The following is a 24,916-nucleotide window of genomic DNA, read 5'->3' on the forward strand; positions in this document are numbered from 1 at the left end:
TGAATTCCGTCAAAGATGGTGCTTCCTCAGTTGCATATTAGACGTCGAATTTTTAAAATTTGCAACAACTAATATGGAACAGAGAGAGTAAATGTTTTAAGTGAGTCGTTCTAGACTAGCATAGCCTATTTATTACAGTAGGACAACAATAACTATTGTTGGTTCGCTAGACTTTGATACATTAATAAACTAACGTATTTTGTTAGATAGAAACAATTATGCAAACATAATTTAATAAGTTAAAAGTTGAGGAGCAAACAAAGTTATCGCGATCCACGACACATATCGGGGAAAACACATCCAATTCGATATGAACATATGAAATCTATAAACTCAATAGAAGAAATTTCATGGACCATCGAGGGCAATCTAATCGATATATTAGATGATTAGATCTATGTTTTCATTTGCTGATAGGTTGTGGTAAAGTTATTGTAGTATGCTACTCTCTGTTCTATATTAGTTGTCGTTGATAGAGATTAGGCAAATGATCAAAACCATGGAAACTAGTCAAGCAAACTGTATTATACAGTAGTCCACCACCACAGTAATGAACAGAGGAACACATATAGTGAGCATCTAGTAGACATATAAAATCAGTACGACCAAGCGGACAAAATCCGTAGATTATGCAGGGCAATCTGGTAGTTAACCGAGTGATTAGCTGTTCGACCCACCCGTGCCCCGTCGCTTACGCCGCACGCGGACAAAACCGCCCTCACTAGCTCACTCTACTCTGTAGTCTGTACTAGCTCGCTCTGCTTGCGCTCACTCACTCACTCCACTGTACACCACCACCGCCGAGCTGCCCAATCTCTTCGGACCCATTTACCCTCACTCTGCTCCGCTCACCACCACAGTGACCACACCACTGCCGCTTCTTCGCAGCTCACATCCTCCCACCTCCCCCTCCCCCACCGCCAATCGCCGGCCCCATTCGCCATCTCGTCGGCCCCCCGACCTCGCCGCAGATCGCCGCCGCGCCTCCTGCGGGCGAGAGCGCAGGTACGCCGTCTCGCGCCGGATCTGCGCCGTTTCCGCTGATTCAAGCATAGAGTTCCGCGCTGGGTGGCCGGCCGGATGCGGCTGCGGCGGGGGGCGCCAAACTGGTTTCCGCATTTCGCGTCGATACCGCCGCGGCGGGTAGCTGTGTCCTGCTTTTTGTTGAGCTGCGGCGGTTGTTGGAGCGGCTTTAACACTGGATGCATGCTCTCGTTTGGTAGCAGGAATTAGTAACTGCTTTCTTGTTTCTTCAGCTAGAGCTGCTAGTTTTGCTCCCCTTCTGCATGGATGTAGGTAGCTGAAGGCGGTAGTGGATTACTGGGGGCTGGGGCTCTGGCTGCCCCCGGATTTAAGAAATGGGAGCGCCGGATGCTTTTGCTCCGTAGATTTGCTTCGTTTGGTTTGGGGAAATTAATTGTTCGAAGCTTGTTCAGTTGGCGTGAAACAGTTGTGTGGACAAAGTTGAGCTTTGCAGACTGGTTTTCCTTTTATTCTGTTTCGATGATGTAGCAACCAATTTATTTATGTTTCTTTAATGAAGCAGGGGCGAGTCCCTTTTCAGTAAAAAAGGTTATTTGGACAAAAAACATAGAAATGTTGCATCAAAAATTGATTTAGCTCCACCCTCAATTTTGTTTAGCTCCAAATTATTGCCGTCAATTTCGTGCAAGCTCCAAACATCATTATGTCCAAAAGTGCTGCATTCAGTCCGCTATTTGTTTCGATAGAGCGATGTGATGATCGTTAGAGCGTTAAGGCATTTCTGAGGGCTGTCTTAGTTTGTGGTGATTTTGTCGAAGCTGTACCGTAGGTTTTCCCACTGCATTTCCCCCCTTTTTATTACTTAAAACAGAACAAAGGGAAGTCTGTAAAAGCCGGGCTAGAGATTAGCTCCTAAACATAAAGCAAACTAGTCTGGGGATGATTGCTGACATGTTTTCCTTTTCACCATTGCAGGGTTGTGTTCATCTCTACTTAGGAAGATGCACACCATATTCCTTTATCGATGACCTCTGGAATATGCTCTAGTTATCTTTATATGCTTCACCAGGTGGTCATTAATGGGCTCTTTTTTGAGAAAACAGCCCGGTTTCCTCTTTGTTTTGATAATTCTGCACTGTGTGGCTCATGAAGCAAGAGCGCTAAGTACAGATGGTATGTGGTGGTTGTGGCTGGTATTGATGTGAACCATTTGAGTTTAGTGTTCGTATCCAATGTTAACGTTCCAAGAATTGTTTCTTACAGGTGAAGCACTTCTTGCCTTCAAGAAGGCAGTTACGAATTCAGATGGGATCTTTTTGAACTGGCGTGAACAAGATGCGGATCCATGCAACTGGAAGGGTGTTAGATGTGATATTCCCACTAAAAGAGTGATAAACCTGTAAGAGTCGAAGCTGTATATTAACTGGGTTTATTGTGATCTGCTCTTCTTAACCTAGCCCCTCACCATTTTTCTTTCGTTATTTGGTGTTCATTTTGGGATAGCATTTTATAATTTGAGAGAATCATATTCAGTATTTTGAATTGCGTTCCCATAAATATCTTGCTACTAACTGCATTCCCTTTAGGAGTCTCGCATATCGCAAGTTGGTTGGGCCCATACCACCTGAAATTGGGAGGCTAAATCTGTTACAGACTTTGTAAGTGTGTTCGAATTCTTTTTTTCATTCTTAACCAATCTACTGTTAATATCCACCTTATACATGAAAGCACTTGGTCTTTGATATAAATGTGGTTTTATGTCATTAGATCACTAGAGGGGAACAGTTTGTATGGTTCACTCCCTCCTGAATTAGGAAATTGTACCCAGTTGCAAGGACTGTAAGTTTTATACTGACTCTGATTACTAGTAATGCTTTCTTTCCATCATATGAAATATTAGATGCTAACTGATAGTGATCTTGAGGATACATTGCAGTTTTGGTTGGAATCTCCTTTATGTGTGCCAGAAAACTTCTAGTGTAGTGATGGCTTCTACTTCTTCTGTTGTCACTTGCAGGTATCTACAAGGAAATTATATAAGTGGATATATCCCTTCAGAGTTTGGTGATCTTGTAGAACTTGAGACACTGTGAGTCCACTGGTGGAGTTTTAGCTGATTTGCTTCCTGTTTTTTTATTTCAATAAATCTGATTGTCAACTCTGCATGAGATTGATATCCCATGTTATATTAATGAGATATCTTATAGAGTATTGAGTGATATAATAAAGCTTGAACATGAGTTATCTGTATTGGAATGTAGATCAATTCCTCTGTTTATGTTTTTAAAATTAATTGCCATTACTAAATTATGTTTCTTTATCCTACAGGGACTTGTCCAGTAATACATTGAGGGGATCAATCCCACAGTCTCTTGATAAGCTGACCAAACTTTCATCATTGTAAGTGTTTTGTTTATCTGCATAAACATGTCAAACTGCTGCCATTTACAATGAGCCTTATTTTTGTATTATTTTCACAACCTATGCAGCAACGTATCCATGAACTTCCTGACAGGAGCAATACCATCAGATGGTTCACTTGCCAATTTTAATGAAACTTCGTGAGTTGTCTTTCTCTGTGTTTGTTGCATCTATCTAGTTTAATCTGTATATTTTTACCTCTCCAACGAGGGGCCATTATGCTTTCCCATTTATACCATTGAATCTGAATTTTCACATGATAATGCAGCTTCATTGGAAACCGTAATTTATGCGGGAAGCAGATTAATTCAGTGTGCAAAGATGCAGTTCAATCACCATCAGATGGCGCTCAACTACCTTCTCCAGGTATCAGATAATTAAACATACTACTCTGGCATCTTTTGTTCCATGCTTGTAACATTTTCTATCTTAGAAATGCTGAATGCGCATATATTCAACAAGTCTCTTTATATTCCTCCGAGAAACACACTTATGGCAGTTTTGGATTCTGTAAATTGATCTTTTGTTTCAGTTCACCACTATGGGTATATTACCTGAGATTTATTTTGCTGTTTTATTATGTTAGGTGATGGGAGCAAAAGTTCCTCTACCAGACTTGTTATAAGTGCAATAGCAACAGTAGGAGCTCTGCTATTGGTGGCTTTGATGTGTTTCTGGGGATGTTTTCTGTACAAGAATTTCGGAAAGAAAGATATTCATGGTTTTGGGGTGGAGCTATGTGGAGGTAACTATGCCCTGCAACTACTTCACATGTTTTAAAGAGATTTTATTGTAACCTTGCTTGTCATTTCAGGCTCTTCCGTTGTGATGTTCCACGGGGACCTCCCTTATGCCACCAAAGATATCCTCAAGAAACTAGAGAACATGGATGAGGCAAGTGTCATTGGATCAGGCGGCTTCGGAACTGTTTATAAACTTGCAATGGATGACGGTAACGTCTTTGCATTGAAAAGGATAGTGAAAACAACTGAAGGGCGTGACCGGTACTTCGATAGAGAACTCGAGATATTGGGAAGCGTGAAGCATCGTAATTTGGTCAACCTCCGTGGCTATTGCAATTCGCCTTCATCAAAACTGCTGATATATGACTACCTTCCAGGTGGAAGCCTGGATGGAGTGCTACATGTACCTGGTGAGTGCCAAGTTTTTTTGTCAGCATACATCTTGATTATGCTTTATTGAACTATTCCTATTATTTCATAGCTCAGTTGAATGCGCATGGTAATATAAACTGATATTTGTTTTGCTTTCTCAATGTCAAACTAAGAATGTGTGTTTGAAGTCGACACTAAAATTAATATAGTCTTAAGGGCTAGATAGTTGATGCCTGAAACTCAAGATGACATCAAAACTCAGATATCCTTAATTCAAGATACAGTTGGTATTGCTGGAGATCCAGTGTTGAGCAGTAACAGTTGCTATTGCCAGAGATCCAGTGTTGAAACGAACAGGATCCTCGGAGTAGACCTTTTAATCTAGGGGAAGATCCTGCCAAGGAAAACGTTCAGACAACTTTGCCCTTGTAGTAGATTCGTGTTTTAGCCAACATCAAGTTCACACCATATCTTTCTAAGCTCAACATACTGAATATTCTGTAGTTCGGTTCTGTATGCAGTTACTTAACATTGGTTCCATTTATGTACTGTTTATATGCTATTTTCTGTTCTAAATTTGAACCGATTGAACGGCAACCATTTTTGCTCAGGTCTTCCATGGGCACTGATTTATTACCGAGCAGAAATGACCTTTTTATGCCCAAGCCTAATGTCTCATCTGTTTATCGGTGTTGACAGAAAAAAAAGCTGACCCAGCTGACCTAACTGAACCAGCTGAACCAACTGAGCCAGTTGAACCGTTGGATTGGGATACGCGCATTAACATAATACTTGGAGCTGCAAAAGGCCTGGCTTACTTGCATCACGACTGTTCACCTCGAATAATACATCGTGATATTAAGTCAAGCAATATCTTACTGGACGCCAATTTTGAAGCCCGTGTATCAGACTTCGGACTTGCAAAACTACTCGAGGATGAAGAATCTCATATTACTACAATAGTTGCAGGAACATTTGGATATCTTGCGCCAGGTATGTGGAAGTTGTTCAATTTCACCAGTGAGGAAAAAAATGCAGAATTGTGTCTGCTGCCTAGTTCTGAAAATTAGTTATTAATATATCGTTTCGTATTGGTCTGAGCTAATATTTGCAAAACCGAACATCCAGAGTATATGCAGAGTGGCAGGGCTACTGAAACGACGGACGTCTACAGTTTTGGAGTTTTGGTGCTTGAGATACTAAATGGAAAGAGGCCTACTGATGCATCCTTCATTGAGAAGGGGCTGAACATTGTTGGATGGGTACGTCATTTTAGGTCCTTCCATTTCATGCGAGCTACCTTCTTTTTCTGTGGATTTACCACATAGCTTAAGGATAAAGCTTTACTGTATTTGCAGCTAAATTTCCTGGTCGGCGAGAACCGTGAGCGGGAAATCGTTGATCCAAATTGTGAAGGCGTGCAGATTGAGACCCTGGATGCCCTGCTCTCTCTTGCCAAACAATGCGTGAGCTCTTTGCCAGAGGAGCGGCCGACAATGCATAGGGTGGTACAGATGCTAGAGTCGGATGTAATTACGCCATGCCCTAGCGATTTCTATGATTCAGAATAGGCTACGAACTACGGTTGTTGTTGCTGCTGCTGGTGGAGGCACATTCCATTTATTCTTTGCAGATTATGTAAATGCATTGCCGCGGTGTTAGCCTCCACCAGGCTGGTTCTACGGGGAGAACATTTTTTGCGATTTGTATGTATCTTTGCCACGCTACAGATTGCTGTATGTTAATTTAATAAAGAAACTTAGCTGCAGCTGGCTGTGCTTGTATCTAATAGTCGGTAAAGTGGAGCCTAAATGGCCAAAATTGAAAAATCGCCGTTAGAAATGTGCTGTCCAAGATCAACATGGGTTGATTTAGTTCAGTCCAGGGTGTATAGGGTGTATAACTCGGTAACTGTCCCAGGATGAACGTTATTGTGTCTGCAAAACTATTGGGACAGTGACGTGGAGCTATGTAGAACTAAAGAGAATGACAAGCATCTGGTAATGACTATCCCTACATTTCAGAGAAGAACTGGAGTATGCAAGAATGCCGGAGAGGGAAGGAAAGCCAGCGGTTGTATAGAAACAGCACTGAAAAATTGAAAGAGAAAGCCTGACCGGCCAAGCTACAGGCTACAGCCTTGGCAGTTCAGCAGCAAGATCCTATTACCCCTAGAGAATACATGGATCGCTCTCCAGGAGTCAGAAACATTCCAAATAATGTACTCGCTTCCTCCCACAAAACATGCCGGAGGTTTGTCAAAATTCGAAGGTGATACATTCAAATTTAGATATATCTTAGACAACTTTCATATGACGGAGGGAATTTACAAGCAACAAGACATCTAGGATCCCTGGTGATCGCTTGATATCCCTTCATCATTAGTACTAAATCGGTATACGTAACTCGGTATAAAACCCATATAGTCCAACTAAATTGTACTAACATATTTCATGCGTATGGAAATGAGTATGTACACGGTGGAGGTTGTGGCCGGCAGGTGGAAGGGGCGACAAAGCTGGCCAGCCATGAGGCACTGCAAGGCGCTGACAGACACGAGCATCGGCAATGTCTCGTTGGTGCGTGCTGGCAGGGTTAGCGGCAGCGCGATCAACGATCGGACAATTCAGGGACAATTTGGCCAGACCACCTGAGCTTTGGAAATGAGACTAGCCGGATTATCTCGCACCCTCTTTGGTAGTCTCGCTTGACACACATCAGACTGTCTTGCGCTGCCCGAGTCGGGCTGTCTTGCCGCACCGCTCATGAGGTTGGCCGGCGACGACTATGATCGTGTGGTTAGTCGGCAGCGCTGGTGATCGGCGGCGGCACGTACGTGAGATAGATCAGGGAGGAAGGATCAAACTTCTTACAAAACATCCAAAATTGGAAAACCAAAGATTCACCTGTTGGCACGACAACATTAACACGGAATACTGCCCATGTAGTTCAGTACTCCCTCTGGTCGTAATTAATTGACGTGAACGGTGTAAGTGTCTAGGCTACTAGTTGTGTACAGCTCGCGTCAATTTTATCCGTCCGGAGGGAGTACAAGTGTAGAAATAGGTAAAACTGTGAAACTCAAAATTATTCCCGGGTGTATATATATCCAGTAGTAAAAATATATTTTAAAAAGTTAAAAAAACTTACGATTTTTTTGCATTCAGAGGGACATGTTCTATGTGCTTACGTGAAGTTTCACATAAAATCGATATTTTTTATACTATATGTTTAAAAATAAAAAAAATGTTTTGAGAAATAGATTATTTTAAGCACCAAAATTTATCATTTTTACACAGGATATAAAACATGTCGATTTTTTATGAAATAATTTTATAAGCATGTAACATGTCAAGATATACACAAGAAATTTTCTTTTGTTTGTTTAACATTTTTAAATTTGTTTAAAAGCATTTGAAATAAAAGGTGCATATCCATTCGAGTGTAGAAACACCCTGTCGGGTAAAACTAACCTAACATAAATAACATAAATATTGTTTCTACAAAACCATTAACACTAGAGAGAAACGAGCATCTGATAATAACTATTCCTAACATTCCACATTTAAAGAAGAAAGGAAAGCTATTTTTTATTTGGGCGTGACTAGTTTTTTAGTCTACGGAGAATTAAATTAGTTCTTAGTAGAATAAAATTATCAAATTTTAGTTGTAACCCATGTTGTAATTTATCATTAGCATGGATCACGGAACAAATCTAACGGTTTGTAGGTAGTTTTCTAGTTGCAGTCTCAATTATAACAAAAAATCTCAGTGATAACTTAACTTATAACTTAAATACGATAAATCACGATGCAAATATAATGCTGAGCACTAACTTACTTCTACTGAAGCTGCCAATTCCCTTTTGATTTTTGTAGATTTTTACAGAAACAGGACCCCCCTCGGCGTCTTGAACTTGCAGTTTATGTTCGAAACCGTGGAGCGGAGCACAAACGTTCTGCTGCTCGCGACTCAGGAGGCCTTTTGCTGGGGATAAAAATAATGGACAGCATCCGTCGCAGAGGGAAACTCGGCCAAAATATGGTCGTTTTTCGATTATAAATAACTGAAGATTAAATAGGCACAAACAGAGCAATAAAACACAAACACTTCAAACGATGCTCCTCTGCCAAACATAGCACAGTATACGTGATACAAAGCTCATTATGCTCACATTTTGAAAAGAGGCAAAGGAAATCTCATCGGGGTCACACGCAAAGCAGCGCCTACAGTCTACGGCACACCGAACTATCAGCTAGGACCAAAGATGCAGTTCTACGCAGCGAGCCCAACATTCCACGCAAACGCAACACTAGCAGAACACACACCGCAGAACCCATATCAAAGCAGACTTATTTAGGCTGTGAGCAGAGAGCACAGCTAAGCCCGGAGGCCTCTAGCCGGTGATCTGGACGGGCTTGGCATCGGGCTTCTTGGCCTCCTCCTTGGGCACGGTCACGGTGAGCACGCCGTTCTCCATGGACGCCTTGATCTGCTCCGTCTTGGAGTTGTCCGGGAGCCGGAACCTGCGCAGAAACTTGCCGCTGCTGCGCTCGACGCGGTGCCAGGTGTCGGACTTCTCCTCCTGCTCCTTGTTCCGCTCGCCGCTGATCTGGAGCACATTGCCGTCCTCCACCTCCACCTTCACCTCCTCCTTCTTCAGCCCCGGCACGTCCGCCTTGAACACGTGAGCCTCGGGCGTCTCCTTCCAGTCGATCCGCGCGCCAGCGAAGGCCGCGGTGTCGGAGCTGGCGCGAGGGAAGATGCTGCCGCTGCCGGAACCGAAGGGAAATGGGTCCCAGAGATCAAGAGAGAAGGGGTCGAACACGTCGGCGCGGCGAATCAGCGACATCGTCGGCGGGTTGGCGATGAACTGCTGAATGTTTAGTGAAGTGATTGTTGTTGTCTAAGAGCGGCTGGTTTTGGACGATCTATCAAGAAGCTGGCTTTCCTTGTTGCTTGTCTTGGACCTGTATCGATGCAGGATGGGATGATTTATAGGGTGCGGACGTGCAATGGAGACGAGGTTCTTGAGAGTTCTCGCTTCTTCGGGCACCTACCGGTAGAAGCCAGATTTGTGTAGCTGGGCCGGGAAGGCTTTCCTTCAGCCCATTCGCTGGACCCTGCGGAATGATTTGTGTAACCCAGTAGCATAACCCAGTAGCACAACTTAACGGCAAATATCCAGGAAAAACGTGTAACCTCTGGAATCCCAATAGCACACTCTGGAGCCCTCGAGAACCCACGGCCGCTCCCTATAAAATGACACATTATGGTATATAAACGGTAGATGTGCATAGTTTTAAATTTATTGAATAGAAATTTGAATTTCATCAAAAATCAACGTTGAATTGGTTTTTTTATTGGGCTAGTTTTAAGTTATACTACATTTTCTAGAGAGAAAGTTAGACTACTTTAAATAGTGATGATATACACATCATATATGTGTCCCCTCACATGGAAACTATTTTTTTGATTTTGGTTTCTCCCGGCTAGTAGCACATTTGATATTACAAAAAAATTGATCATAATTACTATGTATATGATGCATGTGTTTCCAGCCGACCTGAGTGGCTAGTAGCACACGTATTTCTCTCAAAACTCAACAGAGGCATAGAGCATCACCAGTCCTTAATTATAGATATACAATAGTTGTAAAAATATGTTTAGAAGACAAGACACCAACCACAATTTCCATATATTTATTAATAAATTGTGATTAATCAATGAATATAACCCATTTCTAACTTATGATTCAAAACTTGGAATGACGTACCACAGATGTATAAACTACCTAACACCTAGCTCGTCAATTCATAATATATGTAGTGTCACCATTTAGGAACTAATCACGCATCATCCTAGAAACCTGCTTCAATGTTACATAATAAAATATATAACATGTTAAGCTAGGGATTTTTAGTAGATATTATTGGCTTTATATGCTCTCTAAGCACAATCAAATATTATAAAATAAGCAGCATAAATTGGTTGAGCGTTCGCATGTGTGTCGACATGTCACATGTATTTTCCTGTTCATGAACCTCGAAAACAAAACAGAGATTGAGTATTCTTTTTTATCATCACCTAACCAAATGGAAACAAATGACACACAAAAAAACTTAGATCAGGCAATAAATGAAACAAGATGCTAGAAGCCATAGCTAGGACTCAAGAATGAGAAGTAATTACGTGGCATTGAGTCTTATGCAACTGAAAACAGTAAAAAATAATTTTTTGTTTAAAATGAACAAAGTGATTAGCAAGGTGATGTCAACTTGGACATGGCATTTTCTTATTTTTATGTTTATGGATCACATGAGTAATAATAATAATAGTTAATGTGTAATAGTATTCAAATGAATGTTGGACTTCAAAGTAAAAAAAAATGGAAATTGAACTACAATACAATTACTAGTCCAGGGCCCTAGTAAAAAAAGCACAACTAGGTGCAGGGAGCCACTGCGCGGGAGGACGTACTAGTAAGCGCGGGGCTCGTGGGGATGCGCTAAAATGTCCGCACACAGAAGATGTGGTGGGAGAGATTGGCATACGAGTGAGTTGTATGTATGGATGGACATAAAACTCGAAGCTCGGTGAAATTAATGAGCACTTGTTTGGTTAAATCATTTAGCTAGGGTCGTTTTACTAACAAACCGAGCCAAACATCACTTTTTTCCCTTTAACGTTAACAAGCTAAACAAGCAAACTTATGAATCTAGCGAGTTACTTGGTAAGCTCGTTAATTTGGAGCACATCTTACTGGGTCAGTTAAAATAGATCAGTCTGTACTAAGCCCAGCCTAAACCGCCCTTATGGGGTATAGGAGCGACCAAGACAAGCGAAATTACCATAACCTTTCCCTGAATCTTCGTGTCGTAGATTTCTCGAAGTCATGCATACGTTGAACTTTCTTAACGAGCTTAGTGAGCAGCTCGTGAGCATATATTGAACCGAGCTAATCCATATTTTTAGCTCATTAAGTATAACGAGCTTAATGATTCGTGTCTTAACAATCACAAGTCTTAATGGACCAAGTATTAATGAGCCAAGTCTTAATTAGCCGAGCTGCTTGTTAGTCCAGCCCTAGTCGTGGGCGGGAGTCACGGAACGGCAACTTGTTCACGCATAGTCTTCCATCTCATAGAAGTTATTCATGTAAGTTACAATAGAAATTCAAGAAATTGATATTGAGCATTTGTAAGTACATTGAAAGTATTCAACATGTCACGACATGACATAAATGAAGAAACTAGGCTAGCCCATTTTTCGTAGATTGACCTGTAGCTCCATATGAAAGTGTATCCTCGCAATTATTTTGGTACTACAAGTGTTTGTTTTAGACTAGTCAACAATGGGGAGTATCATATAGTAGTATCATGCATATGATACTAGTGTACGATACTATATTCACAATGCATAGTATCATGTAGTAGTATCATATGTTACATGTATTTAAGGATTTATAGAATCTCAATACAAAAGTGTGTATAAGATTTGTTTGGCATTAATTTTTCTTGTTCAATACGGTATCTACCTATGATAACACTATCAACTTTTTTATCATTAATTGATGTGACACATCAGCTTTTTGCATGCATGTAGTGCATGATATTAGCTATGATACTCCCATTGTGAGTAGTCTTATGGTGGTACAGTTTATTTAGTTATGTTTTTTTTTTGAAACTTAAAACCACTCTATTTAGTAAACAGCAGGCCGCCTCATTAAAAACCTTTCAGTCCCCTTAGGTACCCTAAAAGGAAAAGAGTGTGTCTGGAACCTGCTGCCACAATCACAAAATAGTTACATCATCTATAAGAGGTTGGAGGAGGAAGCTAGGGGGCTCATCGACCCAAGTACAATCAGATTTAGAATTAAAGCAAAACCTAGCTAGGGCATGCGCAACCTCGTTAGCCTCTCTAGGACAGTGCAGAAAACTAATAGAATCAAGATTCATAGTAGCATCAACAAAATCGGCGAAGATCACTGCTGCATCTTTCCACCACCTTTGCTCGTCTGAACATGCCTGGATCACTTCTACGGAGTCCGATTCAGCAATCACCCTTGGGCATCCCATACGTTGGGCAAGACCAATTCCCTCTCGCATTGCCAATGCTTCCGCCATCATAGGAGAGGCCACGTGATGAATATAGATAGTTGACACAGCCATAAAGTCGCCTCTAACATCTCTGAGAACTGCACCAATGGCTCCTGTGCATGAATCAGAAAAGAAAGATGCATCAACATTAACCTTTACCTGTCTCGCCTCAGGTTTCGACCACTTCGGAATAATAGTCTGAACTTTCTTGGCACTGGCCTTTGCAGCGTTAGCCGTAATTGCAAGGATTGACATTTTACATTTATAAACCGGAGGAGTAGGCTTGCCGTGTGTCCGCTGTCTTCGCAGCCACCATAGGTACCAACAGGCCACTGAAACAACTTCCTTCACACCAAACAACCTGAACTCCTCGAGGACATTGTTCTGTATACTAAAAATATGTTCCAGGATCGCCGATCCCGCTCGGTCTTCAAGAAGAGCATCCGAGATAATATGAGAAAGGCCAAAACTTTTCCACAATACCTCCGCCGCATGGCACTTGAAAAGTAAATGGCGGATGTCCTCCGCATCCATGCTGCACACCGGGCAGGAACCAGACGTTCCAATATGCCTATTAGCCAAGATCGCCTTAAGGGGAATAATTCCATGAAGAGCTCTGATACGTCTCAAACGTATCTATAATTTCTTATGTTCCATGCTACTTTTATGACAATACTCACATGTTTTATACATACTTTACATCATTATTATGCATTTTCCGGCACTAACCTATTAACGAGATGCCGAAGCGCCGATTCTTTGTTTTCGCTGTTTTTGGTTTCGAGAAATCCTACAAAGGAAATATTCTCGGAATTGGACGAAATCAACGCCCAGGGTCTTATTTTTCCACGGAGCTTCCAGAAGACCAAAGAGCATACGAAGTGGGGCCACGAGGTGGCCAGACCATAGGGCGGCGCGGCCTAGGAGGGGCCCGCGCCGGCATATGGTGTGGGCCCCTCGCCAGCCCTCCGACTCTGCCCTTCCGCCTACTTAAACTCTCCGTCGCGAAAACCCTATTACCGAGAGCCACGATACGGAAAAAGTTCCGGAGACGCCGCCGCCGCCAATCCCATCTCGGGGGATTCGAGGAGATCGCCTCCGGCACCCTGCCGGGAGAGGGAATCATCACCGGAGGGCTCTACATCACCATGCCCGCCTCCGGACTGATGCGTGAGTAGTTCATCCTTGGACTATGGGTCCATAGCAGTAGCTAGATGGTTGTCTTCTCCTCATTGTGCTATCATGTTAGATCTTGTGAGCTGCCTATCATGATCAAGATCATCTATTTGTAATGCTACATGTTGTGTTTGTTGGGATCCGATGAATATTGAATACTATGTCAAGTTGATTATCAATCTATCATATATGTGTTGTTTATGTTCTTGCATGCTCTCCATTGCTAGTAGAGGCTCTGGCCAAGTTGATACTTGTGACTCCAAGTGGGAGTATTTATGCTCGATAGTGGGTTCATGCCTCCATTGAATGCAGGACGATGTGACGAAAAGTTCTAAGGTTGTGGATGTGTTGTTGCCACTAGGGATAAAACATCAATGCTTTCTCTAAGGATATTTGTGTTGATTACATTACGCACCATACTTAATGCAATTGTCCTGTTGTTTGCAACTTAATACTTGGAAGGGGTGCGGATGCTAACCCGAAGGTGGACTTTTTAGGCATAGATGCATGCTAGATAGCGGTCTATGTACTTTGTCGTAATGCCCTGATTAAATCTCATAGTAGTCATCATGATATGTATGTGCATTGTTATGCCCTCTCTATTTGTCAATTGCCCAACTGTAATTTGTTCACCCAACATATTATTTATCTTATTGGAGAGACACCACTAGTGAACTGTGAACCCCGGTCCATTCTTTTACATCTGAAATACAACCTACTGCAATCATTGTTTTCTGTTGTTTTTTGCAAACAAACATCATTCTCCACGTCATATGTTTAATCCTTTGTTTATAACAAGCCGGTGAGATTGACAACCTCACTGTTAAGTTGGGGCAAAGTATTTTGATTGTGTTGTGCAGGTTCCACGTTGGCGCCGGAATCTCCGGTGTTGCGCCGCACTACACGCCTTCACCAACAACCTTCACGTGGCCTTCATCTCCTACCGGTTCGATAACCTTGGTTTCTTATTGAGGGAAAACTTGCTGCTGTACGCATCACACCTTCCTCTTGGGGTTCCCAACGGACGTGTGCTTCACGCGTCATCACTGATCACCATGTGTAGGGAATTGTAAGACAAGTCCGGTTCATCCAGATTCATTAAACTAGATTCAGACTGCCTAAGTGTGCCTCCGATATAGAACCATTGAACTAATTGTCGTCTAGATACAATTTGCTGAGCCCACCAATTTACTGGTTCGATACAATTTGTTTATAACAAGCCGGTGAGATTGATAACCTCACTGTTACGTTGGGGCAAAGTATTTTGATAGTGTTGTGCAGGTTCCACGTTGGCGCCGGAATCCCTGGTATTGCGCCGCACTACACTCCGTCACCAATGACCTTTACGTGGCCCTTGACTCCTACTGGTTCGATAAACCTTGGTTTCTTCTCGAGGGAAACTTGCTGCTGTACGCATCACACCTTCCACTTGGGGTTCCCAACGGGCGTGTGCTTTACGCGTCATCAAGCTAAATTTCTAGCGCCGTTGCCGGGGAGATCAAGACACGCTGCAAGGGGAGTCTCTCACATCCAATATCTTTACTTTGTTATTGTCTTGCTTTACTTTATTTTGTTTTCTGCTTTGTTTGCTTTCTTTATATTAAAAACACAAAAAAATTATTTACTTGCATTTACTTTACTTTATTTAGTTTGCTTTACTTGTTTTTATTACTGCTAAAATGGGTACTCCTGAGAATACTAAGTTGTGTGACTTCACTAGCACAAATAATAATGATTTCCTATGCACACCTATTGCTCCACCTGCTACTACAACAGAATTCTATGAAATTAAACCTGCTTTACTAAATCTTGTTATGAGAGAGCAATTTTCTGGTGTTAGTTCTGATGCTTGCTGCCCATCTTAATAATTTTGTTGAACTTTGTGAAATGCAAAAGTATGAGGATGTAGATGGAGACATTATAAAACTGAAATTGTTTCCTTTCTCCTTAAGAGGAAGAGCTAAAGATTGGTTGCTATCTTTGCCTAAGAATAGTATTGATTCATGGACTAAATGTAAAGATGCTTTCATTGGTAGATATTATCCTCCTGCTAAAATTATATCTTTGAGAAGTAGCATAATGAATTTTAAGCAATTGGATAATGAACATGTTGCTCAAGCATGGGAAAGAATGAAATCTTTGGTGAAGAATTGCCCAACCCATGGACTAACTACTTGGATGATATCCAAACCTTCTATGCAGGATTAAATTTTTCTTCGCGGAACCTATTGGATTCAGCTGCTGGAGGTACTTTTATGTCCATTACTTTGGGGGCGGCAACAAAGCTTCTTGATAATATGATGATTAATTACTCTGAATGGCACACGGAAAGGGCTCCACAAGGTAAGAAGGTAAATTCTGTTGAATAAACCTCTTCCTTGAGTGTTAAGATTGATGCTATTATGTCTATGCTTGTGAATGGTAGATCTAATGTTGATCCTAATAATGTTCCATTAGCTTCATTGGTTGCTCAAGAAGAGCATGTTGATGTGAACTTCATTAAAAGTAATAATTTCAACAACAATGCTTATATGAATAATTCTGGTAACAACTATAGGCCATATCCTTCTAATAATAGTAATGGTTATGGTAATTCTTACAACAATAGTAGAAGTGTACCCTCTGGTCTTGAGGTCATGCTTAAAGAATTTATTAGTACACAAACTGGTTTTAACAAATCTGTTGAAGAAAAGCTTGGTAAAATTGATATTCTTGCTTCTAAGGTTGATAGTCTTGCTGCTGATGTTAATCTTGCTGATAATTCTACAAAGAAACCTTTGGGGAGGATTGATAATGTTCATATTACGGTTAACAATAACCTTGTCCCCGTTGATTTTGTTGTCTTGGATATTGAATGCAATGCATCTTGTCCCATTATTTTGGGAAGACCTTTTCTTCGAACTGTTGGTGCTATTATTGATATGAAGGAAGGGAATATTAATTATCAATTTCCTCTAAAGAAAGGTATGGAACACTTCCCTAGAAAGAGAATGAAGTTACCTTATGATTCTATTATTAGAACAAATTATGATTGTAGGGATACGTTGCATAGAAAACAAAAAAATTCCTACCGCGAGAACGCAAACCAAGCCAAGATGCAATCTAGAAGATGGGAGCAACGAGGAGATGATCGAGACTCGCCCTTGAAGATTTCCAAAGGCTACAAGATGAGGCTCTTGTTGCTGCGGTAGACGATCACTTGCCGCTTTCAAAAGCGCGTAGAAGATCTTGACGGTGCCACAATCGGGCAGCACCTCCATACTCGGTCACACGTTCGGTGTTGATGAAGACGACGTCCTTCTCCCCGTTCCAGCGGGCAGCAGAAGTAGTAGCTCCTCCTTGACTCCGGCAGCACGACGGCGTGGTGGCGGTGGCGATGGAGAACTCCGGCGGAGCTTCGCTAAGCGTTGCGGGAGAGGTGGAGGAGAGGGGGCGGCTAGGGTTTGGGAGAGGGGGAGGTGGCCGGCCACTATGAGGGGTGCGTCCACAATGGCTTTGGTGTAGCGGACCCCCTCCCCTTGCTCCTCATTATATAGGTGGAACCCCCAAGTGTTGGACTACAAGTCTTCGAATAAGACCCCAACCCAAAACCTTCCATGTGTAGGGAAACCTACCCAAGATGGAATTCTCACCTCAAGTGGGACTCCCACCCTTCCATGAGGGGGGTGGCCGGCCACCTTAGGTGGAGTCCACCTGGGACTCCACCCCTCTAGGGTTGGCCGGCCATGGGAGGTGGAGTCCCTTCGGGACTCCGCCTTCCAAAGTGATTTCTTCCGGACTTTTCTAGAACCTTCTAGAACCTTCCATAAATGCACCGGATCATTTCCAAACTTGGAATATGACTTCCTATATATGAATCTTATTCTCCGGACCATTCCGGAACTCCTCGTGATGTCCGGGATCCCATCCGAGACTCCGAACAAAACTTCGAACTCCATTCCATATTCAAGTTCTACTATTACAACATCAAACCTTAAGTGTGTCACCCTACGGTTCATGAACTATGTGGACATGGGTGAGAACTCTCTCCGACCAATAACCAATAGCGGGATCTGGAGATCCATAATGGCTCCCACACATTCAACGATAACTTAGTGATCGAATGAACCATTCACATACGATACCAATTCCCTTTGTCACGCGATATTTTACTTGTCCGAGGTTTGATCATCGGTATCACTCTATACGTTGTTCAACCTCGTCTCCTGACAAGTACTCTTTACTCGTACCGTGGTATGTGGTCTCTTATGAACTTATTCATATGCTTGCAAGACATTAGACGACATTCCACCGAGAGGGCCCAGAGTATATCTATCCGTCATCGGGATGGACAAATCCCACTTCGTTGATCCATATGCCTCAACTCATACTTTCCGGATACTTAATCCCACCTTTATAACCACCCATTTACGCAGTGGCGTTTGATGTAATCAAAGTACCTTTCCGGTATAAGTGATTTACATGATCTCATGGTCGAAAGGACTAGGTAACTATGTATCGAAAGCTTATAGCAAATAACTTAATGACGTGATCTTATGCTACCCTTAATTGGGTGTGTCCATTACATCATTCAAATAACTAGCACAGTGGCCCTCACAAATGCGAGGGCATCCTCTTTTTTTAACGTTGATCATCTAATTCTAGTACATCTCATCTTTCAATTGTGTCTCTTTAAATCGTGAATTATAGATTGTGGTGCATTAACATGACGATATTATGTATTTCCAGTCAATATAATCAATCTTGAGCATCTGACCAGGCATACCTGATGTCTGATATAAACATAATAATTTCAAGGGTTTGTAAGAGTGTTAATTTTATTATGTTAGTTTAGATCCTATTAGTTTACGCTTGTCCAAATAAATCATCTATAAAGTATCCTAGATGCACCTTAGAATCTAGAATTCCTCCTCGAACCTCCTCCGTGTCCTTTCCCTTTTCTGGTGACGAACACATACCAATTAACGTATGACCCCCTTCACCTTCAAAAACTTGTAATATTATGCAAGCCGAGGGAGGCACACATCTATCTCCTTGCGTGTAGTACATTTATGTTAGGTTAATTAGTATTTCAGTCATAAGAATATCCTGATGGTTGAGATGGTATCCTATAGAATCAAGGCCAATCGGCTCCGCTGAGGTTTTGATTTTCTCCTATGAATCAGGTAATGCATGGAGCCACGAATCCCATGGCTCGCCTTTTTTATCAGTAGTTTGACAATTATTTGAATTTGCTAATCTATATTGCAAGCATTGTATCCCTTGCCACCGTACATACAGTAATTACATGGTCCCACCGTTTGAATTGCATCTATCATATGTATTTTTACCTTTGAGCTTAATTTAACTTTTGAAGATATTCATATATGTTTGTATTGCGCAAAAAAATATTTTTTTAGAGCCTGTTCATAACCTTCTCACCTTTTTCTTGTGAGTTTCAAGGGTTTGACAAAATTGGCAGTAAGAATTGCGAGTCGTGTATCCCCGGGAACCGCACCTCCAACAATTTTAGGGTCCAACATTTTAATTTCCATTTCTCCTATGATTATTCAAAATTTGAGATAGATTTTAAAATTTTCCATGTCATTATGTTTAACATTTTACATATTCATTTCATATGTACGTTGGAATCATTATAAATTTAGAGCCTATATACAGTTTTCTTCCTACCATGTGATAATAATAAAATATCTGTGTAGTCCGCATCGGCCAATTTGGTACTCGAGCCTTGGACTAGTGTATGATTCTACTATGTGAACTGAAGTCTAATCTGTTTTTTCATAACATGTGAGCTTAATTTAAATTTCATGTATGGTATTTTATAATTATTTGATATATTTGTATATGTTTGTATGGATAAATGAATTTATTTTTGTAATTTTTTAGTATTTTTCTTGGCTTATTCCTTTGTAGTTCGACGAATACGATAAATTTGCTGGTATGTCTTGTAACCAATACCCTTGGACACCGTACCTCCCGAAATATTAGGTCCTACTCTTGCCACATATGAGTTTTTCAACACTTTAAGGCTATGAGTTTTACAGGTTATATTTTGGACCATTCGTTATATTCGTTGATATTCATGCATTTAAAGTTTATTTAGACATTTATCACCACTCAATTGCATCACATAAAAAGCCACACAAAATGCTGAAGTCCACCGATCATTTGCGCTACTATTTCTGGAGATCAAAAGGCTTTTTTCTTGGACACGTTGATGCATTTGAGTTTGTCCGATCATGCACGTGTAACTATACCGGAAGAGATAGGAAGAGATACGGGTATAGATTTCTTTTTGGCTTCAAGGAATTTCCGAAGAGAGACACATAGCCCAGATTAAAAACCATCCGGCGGCCGGCCAGGCAGCGGTGGGCCGGATCCCCATCGTCTTGCCCCCGTTTTCAGTGTTGGTGGGACGATTGTTGGCTCCTCCTGCTTGGCTGATGGCCATGGCGCGCCTCTCGTCAATGGTGAGGCCAAGGCGGCTCCGTTCTGCATGTGCCTGAAGGCGTGGGGTCGACAGCAGGGCTGGGAGAAATCTGTGCGTGATGCTGACGACGGTGATGCCTGAAGGCGCCGTCACCTCCTTGGATGCGTCGTCATGGCACTGTCCGTCCTTCCCCATCTCGTCCACAAGGGAAACCCTAGATCCGGTCAACGGATCGGGCGGCGGCGGCGCGGCTGCGTTGTTCCCCTCCTTGGAGGTGTCATCTTGGTGGTTCGTGGAGTCCTCGGTCCACCTGCTGGAGTCGTTGTCGGCCGCCACTTGGAGCGTGGGCTTCCGGGTGCTATGAACAGTCATCGCCTCCTCCGGTCTGGTTTGGTCCTGCCGTTCTCTCCCCGACCCTTAGGCGCTTATGGGTGGACGGTTGTGTTGGCTTGGGTCTTCATGGAGTTGGAGTCGGCCTGCTAAAGTTCCTCCCTTCGGCCGTGACGCGGCCTAGAAGCTTAGTGCATCGCCCCCTCCATTCTTGGCGGGTGGCGGTGCAAGGTGTGTCCTTGCCGGTTAGCTATAGCGGGTAGTGTTGTTAACCGTATGGCGCCGTGTTTGTATTGTGCCGCTTGTGTGGCGTTGTGTTGTATCGTGGTGCCCTTCGGGCGTTGTACGGTATTGGCCTCTTCTTCTATGTGATTGATACACCTTCCAGGGTGTATCTATTATATACTAAAAGAAAAAAATATTAACAACATCGGAAATTTTATTAGTGCCCTGCATCGGAAATACTTCCTCTTCCATAAAAATGTATCTTAACTTTTTTTAAATACGCATTTATCTAGACATATTTTAGTGTGTAGCTACATTTAAACCAAGGCAAAGTTGAGACATCTTTTTCCGGATGGTGGAAATATCTGGTCAAACAAATCACTGGAGAGATTTCAAATACTTTTTTTTCTGTTGATAAGCTGATGATCGTGAAACGTGTAAGGAAGAAAAGGATTAGCAGATCTTAGACGGACAGACCATTAAGGAATATTCTTTTAAGGAGAGAATTTTTTTTCTTCAAATCTGTGCATCATTGAGTCGTGCTGGTGTACGCTTCAATGCTACGAACCAAGTCTTCCACGAACCATGTCGTACCAACCAAGTTACTTATTTTAACGCTACCGATTCTTATATCTTAGTCATTCAATTTTAGACGTGCCATGGGTTATTTTTGTACACATGTTATACGTAACACTTATTATCCTTTAATCTTAGACGTGAAGATTAAAATCACCGGTCTATATTTTATTAGCATATGTGGATTAACCTGGTGCCTCTAAAAACACCCTCATTTTGCTTTTAGTATATAATAGATGATATAACCTTGTTATTAATAACATCCAATGTTCATGATTATGAAACTAATCATCTATTAATCAACAAGCTAGTTAAGAGGTTTACTAGGGACTCATTGTTGTTTACATAACACACATGTATCAATGTTTTGGTTAATACAATTATAACATGGTATATAAACATTCATCATAAACATAAAGATATATAATAACCACTTTTATTATTGCCTCTTGGGCATATCTCCAACAGTCTCCCACTTGCACTAGAGTCAATAATCTAGATTACATTGTAAGGTACCTAACACCCATGACATTCTGGTGTTGGTCATGCTTTGCCCTAGGGAGAGCTTTAGTCAACGGATCTGCTACATTCAGATCAGTGTGTACTTTGCAAATCTTTCCTTCTCCATCTTCGATGTACTCGCTAATCGAATGATAACGCAGCTTGATATGCTTCAGCCTCTTGTATGACCTTGGTTCTTGTGCATTGGCGATGGCACCCATGTTGTCACAATAGATGACTAGTGGGTCCAATGCACTAGGAACCACACCGAGCTCTACAATGAACCTCTTCATCCATACCGCTTCTGATGAAGCCTCTGAAGCTGCTATGTACTCCGATTCCGTTGAAGACTTCGGCACCGTGCACCGCTTCGAGCTTGCCCGACTCTTCGCAGCACCATTCAATATAAACACGTACCCGGATTGTGACTTAGAGTCATCAGGATCAGTGTTCCAACTTGCATCGGTGTAACTTGTTACAACGAGCTCTTGGTCACCTCCATAACAAAGAAACATATCCTTAGTTCTTTTCAAGTACTTCAGGATATTCTTGACCGCTGTCCAGTGTTCCATTCCTGGATCACTTTGATATCTGCTAGTCAAACTAACAGCATGTGCTATATCCGGTCTTGTACATAGCATGGCATACATGATAGAGCCTACTGCCGAGGCATAGGGGATCTGATTCATCCTTTCTCTTTCTTCTGCTGTAGCCGGACCTTGAGTCTTACTCAAGACCTTGCCTGGTAACATAGGTAAGAATCCTTTCTTACTTTCGTCCATTCTAAACTTCTTTAGAATCTTGTCCAGGTATGTACTCTGTGATATCCCTATTAGACGTCTTGATCTATCTCTATAAATCTTGATGCCTAATATATACGATGCTTCACCAAGGTCTTTCATTGAAAAACTATTATTCAAATAACCTTTTACACTGCTTAATAGTTATATATCATTCCCAATCAATAATATGTCATCTACATATAATATCAGGAACGCTACAAAGCTCCCACTCACTTTCTTGTAAATACGAGGCCTCTCCATGACACTCGTATAAACCCGAAGTCTTTGATCACCTTATCAAAGCGTCGGTTCCAACTTCTCGATGCTTGCTTCAGTCCATAAATTGAACGCTGAAGTTTGCATACTTTGTCGACATTTTTAGGATCGACAAAACCTTTGGGTTGTACCATATACAACTCTTCCTCAATGTCTCCATTAAGGAACGCCGTTTTGACATCCATCCGCCAAATCTCATAATCGAAAAATGCAGCTATTGCTAACAAAATCCTCACAGATTTTAGCTTCGCTACGAGTGAGAAAGTCTCATCGTAGTCAACTCCTTGAATTTGTCGGAAACCCTTTGCGACAAGTCGAGCTTTATAGACAGTAATATTACCATCAGCATCCGTTTTTCTCTTGAAAATCCATTTATTCTCGACAGCCTTGCGGCTATCGGGTAAGTTACCAAAGTCCACACTTTGTTATCATACATGGATCCCATTTCGGATTTCATGGCTTCTTGCCATTTGTTGGAATCCGGGCTCATCATCGCTTCTTCATACGTCGCAGGGTCTTCATCATTGTTGTCCACAATCATGACATTTATACAAGGATCATACCAATCGGGAGTGGCACGTTCCCTTGTCGATCCGCGAGGTTCGGTAGCTATCTCATTCGAAGTTTCATGATCATTATCATTAGCTTCCTCTCGTTGCCGGTGTAGGCGGCACGGGAACAACTTCCGATCTGCGCTACTCGATCAACAAGTGAAGATTCATCAATCTCATCGAGTTCTACTTTTCTTCCGAGTCACTTCTTTAGTGAGAAATTCTTTCTCAAGAAAGGTTCCGTTCTTAGCAACAAAGATCTTGCCTTCGGATCTGTGATAGAAAGTGTACCCTATAGTTTCCTTAGGGTATCCTATGAAGACGCATTTCTCCGCTTTGGGTTCTAGCTTGTCCGGTTGTATCTTTACATAGGCTTCGCAACCCCAAACTTTAAGGAACGACAGCTTAGGTTTCTTATTAAACCATAATTCATACGGTGTCGTTTCAATGGATTTTGATGGTGCTCTATTTAAAGTGAATGCGGCTGTCTCTAATGCATAACTCCAAAATGATAATGGTAAATCAGTAAGAGACATCATAGAACGAACCATATCTAAGAGAGTTCCATTACGACGTTCGGACACACCGTTTCGTTGTGGTGTTCCCGGCGGTGTCAATTGTGAAAGTATTCCACATTTCTTTAAATGCATGCCAAACTCATAACTCGGATATTCACCTCCGCGATCAGATCGTAGAAATTTAATCTTCTTGTTACGTTGATTTTCTACTTCACTTTGGAATTCCTTAAACTTCTCGAAAGTTTTGGATTTATGTTTCATGAAATAGATATACCCATATCTACTCAGATCATCTGTGAAGGTTAGAACATAACGATAACCACCGCGTGATGCTACGCTCATTGGTCCGCACACATCGGTATGTATGATTTCCAATAAGTCATTAGCTCGCTCCATAATACCAGAGAATGGAGTCTTAGTCATTTTTCCCATTAGACATGCTTCGCATCTATCAAGTGACTCAAAGTCAAGTGATTCAAGTAATCCATCGGTATGAAGTTTCTTCATGCGTTTCACTCCAATATGACCAAGACGACAGTGCCACATATAAGTAGAATTATCATTCAATTTAATTCGCTTAGCATCAATGTTATGTATATGTGTATCATTACTATCGAGATCTAATAGAAATAAGCCATTCTTTTCAGGTGCTCGACCATAAAAGATATTATTCATAAAAATAGAACAACCATTATTCTCAGACTTGAATGAATAACCGTCTTGCATTAAACAAGATCCAGATATAATGTTCATGCTCAACGCGGGTACAAAATAACAATTATTGAGACTTAAAACTAATCCCGAAGGTAGATGTAGAGGAAGTGTGCCGACAGCGATCACATCGACTTTGGATCCATTTCCAACGCGCATCGTCACTTCATCCTTTAGTAGTCTTCGTTTATTCTTTAGTTCCTGTTTCGAGTTACAAATAT

At 41.7% G+C, this 24,916-nt stretch overlaps 2 protein-coding genes across 2 annotated transcripts; one reads left to right on the forward strand and one right to left on the reverse strand.

Moving 5' to 3' along the window:
* The first annotated feature begins 922 nt into the window (after window positions 1-922).
* LOC124702022 (LRR receptor-like serine/threonine-protein kinase FEI 1) lies at window positions 923-6,265 on the forward strand. Its single transcript, XM_047234114.1, has 14 exons — window positions 923-1,005; window positions 1,960-2,157; window positions 2,248-2,383; window positions 2,571-2,642; window positions 2,752-2,823; window positions 3,002-3,073; window positions 3,313-3,384; window positions 3,474-3,545; window positions 3,674-3,771; window positions 3,965-4,150; window positions 4,220-4,558; window positions 5,220-5,513; window positions 5,649-5,782; window positions 5,879-6,265. The coding sequence occupies exons 2-14, from the start codon at window positions 2,064-2,066 to the stop codon at window positions 6,089-6,091; spliced, it is 1,854 nt and encodes a 617-aa protein (XP_047090070.1). The 5' UTR covers window positions 923-1,005; window positions 1,960-2,063; the 3' UTR covers window positions 6,092-6,265.
* Window positions 6,266-8,916: 2,651 nt separating this feature from the next.
* LOC124697868 (17.4 kDa class I heat shock protein) lies at window positions 8,917-9,372 on the reverse strand. The gene has a single exon (XM_047230399.1). It carries the CDS (start codon window positions 9,370-9,372, stop codon window positions 8,917-8,919), a length of 456 nt encoding a protein of 151 aa, XP_047086355.1.
* Between the last annotated feature and the right edge of the window lie 15,544 nt (window positions 9,373-24,916).

The sequence above is a fragment of the Lolium rigidum genome, chromosome 3, assembly GCF_022539505.1.
Source record: "Lolium rigidum isolate FL_2022 chromosome 3, APGP_CSIRO_Lrig_0.1, whole genome shotgun sequence".
NCBI classification, from domain to species: domain Eukaryota; kingdom Viridiplantae; phylum Streptophyta; class Magnoliopsida; order Poales; family Poaceae; genus Lolium; species Lolium rigidum.

Bases quoted from the DNA above. Each gene is read 5' to 3' on its own strand.
- LOC124702022 (XM_047234114.1), top strand. From the start codon at position 2,064: ATGGGCTCTTTTTTGAGAAAACAGCCCGGTTTCCTCTTTGTTTTGATA. The intron at 3,385-3,473 runs GTAAGTGTTTTG...CAACCTATGCAG, and splicing joins CTGACCAAACTTTCATCATT to CAACGTATCCATGAACTTCC. The intron at 4,559-5,219 runs GTGAGTGCCAAG...CGGTGTTGACAG, and splicing joins TGGAGTGCTACATGTACCTG to AAAAAAAAGCTGACCCAGCT.
- LOC124697868 (XM_047230399.1), bottom strand. From the start codon at position 9,372: ATGTCGCTGATTCGCCGCGCCGACGTGTTCGACCCCTTCTCTCTTGAT.